This window comes from Syzygium oleosum, unplaced genomic scaffold, assembly GCF_021117445.2.
Source record: "Syzygium oleosum isolate NSW1041296 unplaced genomic scaffold, Sole_v2.1 Sole_v2.25, whole genome shotgun sequence".
In the NCBI taxonomy this organism is placed as follows: Eukaryota; Viridiplantae; Streptophyta; class Magnoliopsida; order Myrtales; family Myrtaceae; genus Syzygium; species Syzygium oleosum.
In genome coordinates, this window is record NW_026607509.1 from 493,459 (window position 1) to 506,302 (window position 12,844).

The 12,844-nt window shown below is 40.0% G+C and overlaps 2 protein-coding genes and 1 long non-coding RNA gene across 11 annotated transcripts; 1 reads left to right on the forward strand and 2 right to left on the reverse strand.

Annotated features, from left to right (window-relative positions):
* Window positions 1-184: 184 nt before the first annotated feature.
* On the reverse strand, window positions 185-4,932 carry LOC115674551 (uncharacterized). 5 transcript variants are annotated; one of them, XM_056303054.1, is made up of 8 exons: window positions 4,485-4,932; window positions 4,303-4,341; window positions 3,916-3,971; window positions 3,752-3,820; window positions 3,321-3,652; window positions 2,259-2,387; window positions 1,774-1,974; window positions 185-1,626 (listed from the first exon to the last, which is right to left on the reverse strand). In XM_056303054.1, exons 2-8 carry the CDS (start codon window positions 4,314-4,316, stop codon window positions 628-630), a joined length of 1,800 nt encoding a protein of 599 aa, XP_056159029.1. In that variant the 5' UTR covers window positions 4,317-4,341; window positions 4,485-4,932; the 3' UTR covers window positions 185-627. The 5 variants fall into 5 exon arrangements, with proteins under 5 accessions (XP_056159029.1, XP_056159028.1, XP_056159027.1 ...); XM_056303053.1 differs by having other exon boundaries at window positions 4,481-4,932; XM_056303052.1 differs by having other exon boundaries at window positions 3,916-4,341; window positions 4,485-4,931.
* A 1,707-nt stretch (window positions 4,933-6,639) lies between these two features.
* Window positions 6,640-7,267, reverse strand: LOC130134970 (uncharacterized). The gene is made up of 2 exons (XR_008814467.1): window positions 7,131-7,267; window positions 6,640-7,054 (listed from the first exon to the last, which is right to left on the reverse strand). It is a non-coding gene; the product is annotated as an uncharacterized LOC130134970 (long non-coding RNA).
* On the forward strand, window positions 7,041-12,296 carry LOC115674891 (uncharacterized). Of its 5 annotated transcripts, none has more exons than XM_030597414.2 (6): window positions 7,041-7,169; window positions 10,095-10,234; window positions 10,305-10,449; window positions 10,708-11,103; window positions 11,558-11,794; window positions 11,880-12,296. In XM_030597414.2, the coding sequence occupies exons 2-5, from the start codon at window positions 10,183-10,185 to the stop codon at window positions 11,694-11,696; spliced, it is 732 nt and encodes a 243-aa protein (XP_030453274.1). In that variant the 5' UTR covers window positions 7,041-7,169; window positions 10,095-10,182; the 3' UTR covers window positions 11,697-11,794; window positions 11,880-12,296. The 5 variants fall into 5 exon arrangements, with proteins under 5 accessions (XP_030453274.1, XP_030453272.1, XP_056159043.1 ...); XM_030597412.2 differs by having other exon boundaries at window positions 10,318-10,449; XM_056303067.1 differs by lacking the exon at window positions 7,041-7,169 and adding an exon at window positions 7,337-7,914.
* The last annotated feature ends 548 nt before the right edge of the window (window positions 12,297-12,844 follow it).

Here is a 12,844-nt window from a genome sequence, read left to right on the forward strand (position 1 = left end):
CAGAATTTCTCTGTGCTCATTTCCACTCGGGCTGAAAAATTGCCATTAAAGCATAACCAAACGGAGCCTGCAGGCCGCGCTTCCTGCTTACCTCAAGTCAACAACTGAAAGCTAGCTGAAGGAGTTCTAGCTACAAACTCTGGCTGATTAATGACCGGCAACATTCTTTTACAAAGACAATATATGATGTTAGCAGAATTGAAAATTTCAAGGTCGATAGTGATACCACCTGCACTTTGTCAACATTCACGAACGAAATATACATACTCCAACTCCTAGACAACACATTGTTTCTACTTGCCCAATTGTACGAAGTGTAAAAGACAAGTGATCCTCCCATCATTTCCTACATGCTTACTCTTTCAGCACGTGTATACCTATTTATGTATATCTGAACAACAAGTGTATTAAAGCTTTTCTTACTAAAGTACCTATTACTGTGTATCACGTGATGTATGATTTCTCGCCGTGGTCCTTTGAAGATGGAGCCAGCCTGTAACCCACACGGATCAGCACGGAACTTTCCAAGGTGCGATTGAAGTTGCAAGAATACCCACATATGTGCAAATACAAGCTGTAAGCACATAGCAGATACAAACCATACTCAACAAAATCCGCACCCGTAATCTAGCAACGACCCATTTTATTAGCTATTTGCTCGACCAGCAACTTTTTTGTAAGCTTATAGTAGTTTTTGAGTTTGTGTTCCTTTGCGATGGCCCTCAGATCATTTAACTTCAAACTCTCCAAACTGACTTCAGCAGGGCGCTGCAATATCCCCAGCTCGTTGTGTAAATCATCTGATTTCTCATGTTTGATCATCAGTGGTTCGGCCTTACATCCAGGACCAGATACTTCTGCTACTAAGTCGCCCATTTTAACATGTGCATGGGTAACCCTCATGGAAGGTTCTGTGTTTGATGTCTTGTGTCTTTTCCTTTGTTGCTGAGAAACCAAACCTGCACTAACATCATGTTCGAGAGCAGGATGTTTGGCTTCAGAGTGGATCGCAAGAACAAATTCCTTCAAAATCTTTCCAGTCAAAGGCTTCTTTACATTGGAGCACTCGTTAACAATTCCGAACATCCATCCCCCTATGGTGTTTGAAAGGGATGCACTAGGTGCAATTTCCACTTGCTGCAATCTTTTAGAACTCAATACATTTTGCTCTATTTCCCTCTTAACCTTCTGCTTCTGTGGCCTCTTTGACTGGATCAAGTTGGATCTAGCTACAACAGAAGCATCATCCTGTAATTTGACTGCAGTGGAAACTTTGTCTTCTTCCCCAGGATCTGTCTTCATCACATGTTCACTTTTCCGGTCCTCTAGCTCTACCATTGAGTTCAAGGCAGAACTTTCAGTGTCAGGATTTCTGCTTTCCCCACTAACAATCAGAGATGAGCTCGGCAAGGTCTGCTTCTTGGAAAGAGCAGCCTCTGGTTCTTCCTTTTCATCTTTCAAGGCAATTTTTAGCATTTGATCGCTATATCTTGGCTCTTCATCAGGATTTCTGTTATTTTCTGGAAGTGCTCCTGTTGCAGTGTTAGATGTCTTCGTTCTCCTATCGCAACCACCATCATGAATAGAAGGATCTGGAACAGTATACTCAGTGGTTGCATCTGGAGGCTGGTCATTGATATGAATAATTGCGTCATTGATGGAGTTGATATTGCGTTTAAGTGCTTTTCCAAGAGTTCTGCCCGTCAACTTCCCAAACACAATGAAAATGATGGAGGTACTTCACTGAAACAAATGAAGAAATGAAATTCTTACCTCATCAGATTTCATGGTGCTGTCCTGCGGCTTCAAAGGCTGATTTAACATTCTGCTCCTATCTATAACACTACCATTTCCATGTCCAACATCATCACTAACTTCCAGTTTAGGCTCACACATCTTAACCATATTCCCATCGCAAGTAGTTTCATCTCTTAGAGCAGACAAACTGGAGCTTTTGATACTGGTACTTGGGGGCTATGGATAGCAAGAAGAGAAAAGCAGAGGTGAAAGTCAGATAGGTGAACAATTCCTGTAGCGTTAGAATCAAACTAAAAGCTGATTCAACAATGCAACAGTGCCATGATTTGCACATTTGAGCTGATATCAAACCTGAGTAGAGAACTTAACAGTACGTTTTTTAGGTAAGTAATCTAAATGCACATTTATCTTGTGAAGAAAGAAATAATTTTCTTTTCCTCAGACTCGTTTGATGATTTTAGGGCTGCTACACTGCAAACAGTAACGGAACTATATCCAACCTCTGAAATCAAAGCTTTGGGATGAGGTTCCTCCCATTGTTTCTCGTCAGAATTGGAATGAACAGATGAATCATTTACTGCATCTGTACTGGAACTTCCATCAATTGTTTGCAGAGAAAGTTCATGCTTCTGCGAAAAGCAGTCATCATCAGTCACTAGATGAACTAGATAACGGTCAGAATCTGCTGGTAGCTCTATCAGGAACACACAATGAGTATACGACATATTTTTTTTGGTCAAAAGTATATGACATATTCACATATGTTAAGAGCAGCAAAGAGGAAACTACAAAATACAAAGGCAGAAATAATTGTCTTAAGATATTTCCTCATGCTTTGCCCAAAAGAGGTGCCGTGTCAATGCATAAATCATTAGATGTAAATAAATATGTTTAGAAGCAAGAGACTACTTCTTGAAGACATTCCCTCAGTCGTAACAATACAACAGATGTAGCCCAATTAAATATTTATAAATTGATCAAAAGAGGGGGATGTTTGCAGGATTTCTGATGTTACTTGTCAGCCACTTATAGAAAAGACGAATAGGTCAATAGGGTCAAAAAGAGGATGCCGGCAAGTGATTTATTAAACTCAACAAGCTTACCACTCTAACAAAGAACGCACACATACTTCTGATTAGTATAAAAGGAAGATTCATACAGGGTATTGCTTACTGCTACACAGAAACGTGGACATCTCCTAACTTAATCCACAAACGAAAAAACAAGAAAACTGTTAAAATTACCACCAATGGTGGATTTGCCGATTTTGAGGACTGTTCATTCTTTCGAATCTCCAAGCAGGGAAGAATCAATAAACAAAAGACAATGATAAACCTAATTATTCGTGACATAGGAACTGGAAGCAATTGACAAAATGAATGCCACACTTCAATTTGTGAATGGAAGCAGTTAGCCATTGCATCTTTGACAAATCAATCTTATGTCAACTATTCCTTTCTCCTTGCGCTCTTTGGATCTAGTTAGGAACATCAGATCCTGGTGCCACAAGCACAGGTTTGGTTGCCATTAGAAGTACAACGATAACAATTCAAGAGCCAAACCTGGTTCTTTTCATGGCAGTAGCTCCTGAGTAGAGCCTTCACCATGTCATGCATTCTTTCAGCAGGTTCCTCATTCACATTTGAATGAGCGCCCGAATCATCTTGATCTCTACATCTCAACCACTTCAGAGATACATGAAAGTAATCAATCTTTTCTTTCAATGCATTGCAGCATATGTTAGGCCATTCTTCATATTCGACACACGCTAGTTCACTTTGCAGGCACACCAGATGCTTTTCTAGTTCATCGATTTCGTCATCAGCCTTCCTCACCAATATTTGCAGCACTTGTACACAAGCCATCTCATTTGCTGCATTCCCTTCTAGTACATCTGCAACCAGCAGATATAGTTGGAATCAGAGTTCCACCATTACTGATGACAAGAAAATCACTGCCAGGACATGCAAAGAAGACAAGGACGAAAACTCACCAACACCATAACCTCCGTGGAAGTCATGTTGACACCCACATTGCATGTCGATGCTGCTCTCTGGTGCAACTGTAGAGATATAATTGAATCATAAGAACGTGATGGCACACACAAGGAGCCTTGATATTGAAAAAAAAAATGAAATAAGTAAAGAGCAGGAGAACCTTGGATGTGGGGTGGATCCCAGAGATCCCATGTCATAATCTCGTGACTGTTTATCCTGGAAAGTTTGCAATTTACCATCAAATCTTTGTTCTTAGCAATACCATTCCCGAAACTGATGTAGACGAAGGTTCATGAGTCAACATATACATGAAGATGTTTACGCAAGCTTACAGGTGTAGACGACATGCTATAGCAGCTATTTGTGGGTAGATTGGGCATGGGAAACACTCGTGGACATTGTACAACTAGAACAAACAATCGGTTTTTCATGGCCATTGAATGGAGAGGCAAAGAAATTTATCCATGGGCCATCAAGAAAAGCACATAAAAAAGCAAGAAATGTGCGAAAACCAGCAGAAAAGGAAAAGAGAAAGGAAGAGAAATACCCAGTCGGCTGCATCAATACTGAACGTGAAATCACCCACCTGAGCAACCAACAAACGCAGGAATGTCACTTTAACAATAAATTAAGGACATGAACATTCCATTCGATCGATGATGCGACCCAGCCAGTAAGACAAAGTTAAAGCGTCGCAGTCGAAGCAAATGGATGCTGAAAATTACGAACTCGGAATCGCTGAGGCGAAACTCCCGAAAACTCGATCGAACAGAAATGGCCAAAGGAAACGAGAGCGACCCGGAAGAAGAAGAAGAAGAAGAGAGATCGTGGGGAAGTGGCTTCAGCCACGGCGAGTTCTTGTCGTGAGGCGCAATAAAAGAGGCCGCGTCCGCGGTGCGAAGGAGGTGCAAGATGACGTAGACTCTGCTCTGCTCGTAATGGCAGCTTCTAAATTTGTCGACGGATCGCGACAGCTAACGCACGCCATTACGCGGTCAATGTGGCAAGAAAAGATTACGCGAATCCTCCGTGCATGTGCGGGTCGCCATCTTCTCGCCAAAACAAAGGAAAAAGGTACACGGAAAGAAACGAAACAGGGGCAGAGACAGAGACGGAGATGAGGATGGCAGCACCCCGTCGAAGACGACGAAGCGAGCGAGAAAAAGACTGGCGTGAAGAAGCGGGAGAGATGGAGGACCAAGAACGGAGCGTGAAGCAGCAGTACCTTGAAAACGACAGAGAGAGAGAAAGAGAGGCCCGCAAGTGAAAGCGACCGACCACCTGCTCTGCTCCCCACGTTCTTCTCAGCAGGAGGGAGAAAAAAGACTGCTACTGACTGCATTGAAGAAGGTGGCGACGAGAGGGAGAGAGATAGAGACGGAGAGACAGGGGTGGGGCCCCACCTCGGACGACCTTTTTGGACACGTAAGCAGCCTACGTGGATGCTGCGGTGCCTCGTTGAAACAAATCTTTTTGTTAGAAACGTTGACGATTACGAACAGATCTTCTTTACTTTTTCGAAAGTTAAAAACATAATTTATCGCTTGAGAATATCATTTGAAGTTGCTACGGAGGAAATTCTTTTATTCGATGATTAGTATCACGAAAAATTTTAAATTAATATATTTATGAAAAATTTATCTTAAATTAATATTTTGATCATCAAAAATCTCAAATTGGTACAGCTGCAATAAATTTATCCTAAGTTAATTTTTCAACCATTAAAAACTCCAAATCGATACACATTTTTCGATTTAAATTCAAATAGCTAATTTCATTTCTCAATGGCACATGTAAAGATATGTTTACAAGCACATTTCAATTGCAAAAGCGCAACTCACCAAAACTAGTTAACAATCAAGTTTTATTCACTTGTTTATTCAACTCTGCACGCACAAGCTACGCGATCAACTCTAGTTTTTGGATTTATTAAAGAAAGTTTTGGTGCCGAAAGATTAGTTTATTTAAGAACCTAATGTTTGCAAACATCGAAATTGCAAATTCAGTCAAATCAATTCAATCGGTATTGATCCCTTTCACATCACGTTACAAAAGCTATTAGCGCTTTTGAATCTTTTATTCATCCTTTCCATAATTGAAAATTTTCTTACATCTAATAAATAACAATCGCATTATACTAATATAAGAAGGGAAAATACTACAAAAAATCTCAAACTATGCCACTTCCGACAAATTTACCCTGAACTTTTTTTTGTTACATAAAAAACCCCAACTATGTTACTCGCGACACATTTACCCTACAATACTTTAGCTATGAGCATTTTCGTCTTTTTCCTTTTTTTTGTTTTTTTTCCTTTTTTTTTCTTTTCTTCTCTCTACCGGCGAGGGCTGCCTTCGCCGGATCCGGCGTCGGGCGAGCCTCGCCGGGGTCGAGCAAGCCTCGCCGGCGTCGGGCGAGGGTCGTCCTCGCCTGAGTCAGGCAAAGTCGCCCTTGCCGGCAGAGAGAGGAAAAGAAAAAAAAAAGGAAAAAAAACAGAAAAAGGAAAAAGACGAAAATGCCCATGGCCAAAGTATTGTGGGGTAAATGTGTCACGAGTCGTATAGTTTGGGGTTTTTCGTGTCACAAAAAAAAGTTCAGGGTAAATTTATCACAAGTGATATAGTTTGGGATTTTTCGTGTCACAAAAAAAAGTTAAGGGTAAATTTATCATAAGTGGCATAGTTTGGGGTTTTTGGTGGTATTTTTCCATATAAGAAACATAGAGTAGCTTTTTTTAGTGGCACAAAGAAAACGAGTTGCGACTCTTTCTATTATTTCTTCCCTTTTAGGCTCTTTTTCATTATTTCACTACCTTTTTTTTTTTTGTAATTTTCCATTTGACATGTATTATATTTTCTATTGGATGTGAAAAATACAGAGGACTACCATGTTTAACAAAAAAATTAATTTCCTTGAGATATACAACATAATGTATTAAAGTATTATATATATATATAAATAAACAGTATGAAAATAAACCTAATATTCATCTTAATAAATACCGAGGAGCAAAATCCGCCGCAACTCCTTCCACGAACGCTCGAGGTTCCGGCGTTCTTCACCGGCGCTCGGCGGCTCCGCACGGTGGCTCCGGCGCTGGACAGCTTCGTTCCAGGTTCTTCCTCTCTCGTTGCCGATTCCAAAGGGTATCTCCGAGAAACCGATCGATCGTTCACGCTGCGAATGCGGCGATGATGCGATTCGGTGCTGCTTCGTCAATCTCGTGCGCCACGATCGTCTGCGACGACGCGATTCGGCGGCTTCGCAGTTCTTCTGCTCCCTTCGAAGTTTGATTTCGCTTCCATCTTTCCGAGCCGGATTTCGGAAGTCTGTTTCGAATTTCCCGCGGGCACGAGTGGCTCGACTTGATAAACGTCTGCTGGAGATTCGAGGCAAACCGCAAGAAGCTGCAGGTAATCTTTCTGAGTGGTTTGATGATACTCTGCTCGATTAGTCGTCGGTTTGCTCGAAATGTTTGAGAACTTTCAGTATTTGCTGGTGTAGAGATTGATGGAGTAACGTTTGTGATGCTGCCTTTCATGTGTTATGTTTCGTTGTGAGACATAGGGTCGGTTATGCGTAAGTCACTGAGAATCTGAAGTGTTGATCGATGATCTGCGATGATATTGTTGTGCCAGTGTTAGTTTTAAATGAAAAACTGCTTTGAATTCGTGGTAAGGTTCAATATTCTCGATGCACGCCAACTGTTTGTTGAAATGCTCCTCAAATACAGATGTGAAATAGTTCACATTTTTTATGATCTAAGTGCATTTCAGTGTAGTATAATCATTTGGTTAACACAGACTCGATTCCATCATTGTTTTGTCATGGTTGAAATCGAATTCTAAACATTTTTTTCTCTCTCCTTGCTGCTCGGTTGTTGTTGTATCTGCTGCATTGGGTCTCTCTGTGGTGACTGCCCGTGACAAATGTTATTGAATTAAGCCTATTCTTAAGAACATCCATACATCAAGATATGGTGATTCTCTATCTTGCATTTTTCTGGTTAGTGGCTGTGAATGGTGAGTGGCCAGCAATGAAAATTGAAGAGTTGTTCAATAACTGAAGCTGTTTAGTGAAAGTGAATGACAATGGTGTTCAGTAGAGATTGATGGAGGAGAGGTAAGGACAGCATCTGTCGTTGGCTGATGATAATAGGTGATTGATGGCGGGGGTATATATGTTCAGTGTACTGACACTTTGGTGATAAGAGGTTTGATTGTTGGTGTTTTGAGGTGGTGAATTTTGGTCATGGCTTTGTGTGTTCTCGGTTCACTAAATGGAAGACAATAGATATATAAAACAGAGATAAAAAAGGAAATGATAAAATAGGAGCAGTAGATTTGGGATGTTGAGGATTGTTTCAATGGTGGAAATCGGTCTAATCTTTAAACTTGAATTGGTTTAGGTGAGTTCCTTTTTACTGCTAATTTGAATGCAGTTGTTTGTGAGCTTTTTTAAGAAACAAACCTTGGAGTGCTGATCTTGGCGAGTCGTTCTCAGCTTAGGGAGAAAGCAAATGGTTCCAAGAAGAAAGAGAGAAAATAAGGAATAATAAGAAAATGGGCTTTGAAGGTTTAGAACTATAAAGGGGCTCTGTATAAAAGCCCGATCATATCTCTTGGCCCAGATTTTTGAAACCATGTTGGACCATGTTCGGATTGGGCTCAACAGCCCAACCCGAGTCCCCATTTTCTAGAAATAAAAAATAAAAAAAATCTGAAATTAAAAATTTGGAAAATTGGTTAGAAAAATAGACATTTATTAGGTTGTTAGATTTTAGTATTGGAAATTTTTTAGTTTCATTTAGATAGTACACACATGGCTTAGGAAAATTCATGATTTTCTCTAGTTTAGTTTTAGTTAGATTAGTCTCTTAAGGAAATTGAATTTGATTTGAACTAAGCTCATGGAGCTTGCAGTCCCGGGGCGTACTTACAAGGCCATGTTATATTTCTGCCCGACTCATATTGGGTTACTTGACCGCACTTCATCTTTTTACTCTCATGATAACACTTCCATGTCATTTCTTTGATTGTGTTTCTTATGTTGTTTTAGCCTATTTGGATGGTTTAGGCCATACACTAGGATCACAATAAACATGGACACTTAGTGGACAAGAACTTTAGGACTCATGATTGGATAAGAAGACTGCATGTACACCTTAGTTCACAAATGATCGAGAGTAGGTACCGAAAGAGCACTAGTTAGATGACTAATGTTAGTCAAGTCCCCGCCCTTAGATCTCTAGTTACGTAGGAAGTGAGGTATATTCCCATACCTCACTTGGTTTCTAGTCGACTCCAATAGGCTGGTGGTGACTCCTCATATAGAATTCTCATAGGGTTAATTGAATTAAAACAAAAAATCCCAATGTTGCGCGAGGTAAGGGTTTGGGAGAATCCGCGCCGAACGGGGACCATTGGTCCTAACTCGGCATTATCTCTAAACCCGTCCTTTTCCCCAACACCTGTATTGCAGCAAAACCAAATCGTTCCCTTTATTTTTCCCTAACAAAGAGAGAAGTGTGTATAAAACTGTGAAAAATGATAAGGTGATCATTTTCCCTTATGAAAACACTACTCGACTGGCCAGCCTCTGTACACTACTGAAAGACTCAGAGAGCACACGGCTGCTTTTAGATTTTTAATTAGGAATTTGTTACTAAAACGCGGAACCAACGTTGATGGGTAGTATTTGAGGTTGGACCCTAGACAGCAAACAATAGGTTTCAGCTTGTAGAAAGTGAGAGCTTGTGACTTACATGAGGTGGTAGATTGTGTGTGAAAAAATCTCATGGTTTTGCACAAAAGCAATATAAACTGCACTATAGCATTTCTTGGTTTCATCTGACGCTGTCTCAAGCATTGTTTTCAAAATCCCGAGTCATTCTAAATTTTTAAATTTGATGGTTTATCTTGAATGGAAGGAAAGTTGCAAAATGATAGAACTGGTATAAACTTTTTATTTGAGCTCCAGAACTGGTGTAATTTTCTCCAAGATGATTTTCTGAATTTTAGTAGACGCTATAGGAACATCTCTGGTAAATGTGCGTAGATCGGACAATTGAGTGTTGTTCATTCTAAAAGCCACATTGACCTGCAGACTTTAGTATCTCATCCATTATTTGTCTCACACTGTGTCTCCTTTTATGTTTCCTGAATGTCAGTCCTCAATGTTTGTTAGCTTTCCTTTCGTTCCCCTCTCAAGAAGTATGTCCGATTGGTGTTTCATTACTTTATTTTCATTCTTTTTGCCCTTAAACTGCTTTGCATAATTTAATGGGATGCCACTAAATTGAAGAGATTATATTTGTTTTGAACTGTTCTCTTCTGCAGCTTCCGTAACAAATAAGGTCCAAAATGGAGTGTGATGATTGGGACAGCCTGTCAAGTGACTCTGAGTTATTGGAACAAGACTTAAAGGATGAAGAGGAATATAACTATACATCCAACTCTTCGTCCAAGTTGCAATTCAGGTCAGTTACTACAAGAAATGGCTTTTCCTTGATACTATTGAGGATGCTTTTGAATTGACGATCCATGAAGGCGTGTTTTACAGGAAAGTAACTTCTGTAGCTCGGTGGAATAGTGGGGTTGGAATGGCTGAGGTGGTGGAAAGGAAGGGTCGGTTATGGACAACAACTGGCATTGTCCGTAGCGGGAAGCTTTGCTGCTCAATTGAAGAGACCTTGTAGGTGATGCATGAGGCGTTGCCAATCTACATTGCTTTGGTGGTGCCTTGATTTTCCACTTCTCTATTCCACATTGGAGAGACTTCAGTTTTTGCTCTTGTCAACTAAGTGGACTTTTAAACTAGAAATTTTGATTCTTAGATTCATAGACACCTATTGATTAACACACATTTGCATAGTTAAGAAGTAGATTTGCCCAGTTAACTTGATGTAAAATTGTTTGTTGATCGATTATTTCTCCTTTTTCTGTTTTGTAGGTTCTTGATGGAAATAGGGGCTTTGCTTCTTTTGAGTGAGAATGATGAATCCATCTCCTTGGAAACCATGTATCAGCAACTAGCAGAGGAGAAGGATGGATGCTGTTGGGAGCTTTATGAGGTCTATAAACACCTGAAGTCACTTGGTTACATTGTTGGTCGGCACGACATTCCTTGGTCTTTGAAGAGTGTCAAGAGAAACACTGGCACAGTTTCTTCTGAAGGTACTTCAGAAAGCCTGGAATTGCACTCACCTCAAGACTGCAATTCTTTAATTAAAAGATTTATAAAGATGGACTTGAATGAACTGAAGCCGGTATTTGATGTTTATCTCCCAAATGGAAAGTTCAGAAAATCTTCACCTGGTGATCCAAGCTATGTGCTTTGCTTAATCAGGTACTAATTTATTAAATTTCTATAACTCACATCTTTTTCTGAGGAAGGCCCAGCATAAAGCTCTGTGCGTCGAGTATTCTCTCTGAAATATAAGCAGATAATTGAAATTTCTCATCCCATTGATTGCCAATGCAAATTATTGAAATTCAATATGCTATCCCAGGACCCGAGTTCCTCATTCCTGGGTTTTGTTGCCGATGTTTCATTAATGTAAGTTGAGAACATACCTAAGTCCCAAATTCTGGAGAGAAACATATAATATCTGGAGAACTTGTTTTCAGTTAGTGAATCAAAGTGGTTGAATCGGCTTATCTTGAGAAAAGAAAATGAAATTCTGCTAAATCTTGATGCTCACGAGTGTGTAAGAACTGGGTTAATCACTATATTATCAGAATAACTTTTAGGGTATTGTCAGTGCTTCTGTTTCAATCTTTTGCAAATTGGCTACTTGCAGAGGCCAACCACCAGCTAAAATAGAAATTGAAGCTCTTGAAAGACAATGTGGAGACATTCCACTGAAATTTTGTCTGGTGGAGCAAGGGCGCGTCAGTTTCTTTTCCTTCAGCAAAGTGGAGCTTCCTGTCCTGCCCTGATAAATGTCTGTGCATGCAGCTCCATAGACCTATTTCATTGGAGTTTCTTGACGCTCTTTCAGAACGAAGGAGATCTAGATTGTAGACTTCAAATGGAGGTGAACGCATGAAGTCTCTTTTCCCTCAAGCCTGGAGTACTTTCTGTGATTGTTCTACTCATAGTTACTATTATTATTCTTGCAGAAAGAGGTGCAAATTTTCACGGAACGAATGCGGGTCAATCTAGCAGCAGAATGATATTTGGAAACAATTGCTGAATGATTGATTATTCAGTTCTCTTTTGGATCCTGTCTCTGCTTTCACTTTCCCCAAGAATTTGCTCCCAACTGTTTGAACTTTGAATGACCAGGCTGATATCTTTCCTCTCCCTGAACTTTCAGTCAATCGAACCTTTTACTGTTTAGTATTGTACGTCTGTTTTGTACCTCTGTGAAGGGAACAAATTTTAGAAAGGCCAGTTGGTAAATTGTATGGGTATGTTGATTTTCTTGGTTACACGATGATGGAATGTCGTAGAACACTCTTTGATAGCATCTTTAAGGGATTATTAGTAGTTTGTTTTTGAAGGTTCATAAAAGAGCGACTTTTTCTTTTTTGTTATTTTTATTACAGAAACCATTTTTGGCCATCAACCTACCCCGTTCTACTTTAAATGTGCCGAAAGATTAAAAGATAAATCTATGTTATTTCTAGCTCTACTATTGCATTTATCTTGCATGGCTTATTTCAATGGGAAAAACAAAATTATTTAGTAACCTTGAGATAAATCGGGTCTGAAATTATCCGAATATAAGCTATGGTTCTACTCATGGCACTCTCTTGGTCCTTTATTGGACAAGTTCCCTGGAAGGATCGTGTGCAATTCAAGTTTAGGCCAAGTTTGTAAGGTCTCGAAAGTTATAAATGGCTAGGACTGGTTTTGGCCTTCGGCCAGATCTGACGTGCTTTGGGATATACAATTTGCTCTCTCTGCAATACTACACCCTTAGGGCCGTTTGGTTTAGCATTTGCCAAATGCTTGCATTTGGAATGTTGAACCCAAATTTTTTATCCCCAAACTACCCTTAGTTATTTTGGCTTATTCCGGTTTTGCCCCTCGTGTGTACTGTTCATCTTCTTCTTCGTGAGGTGGCCGGCGAGGGAGGCCG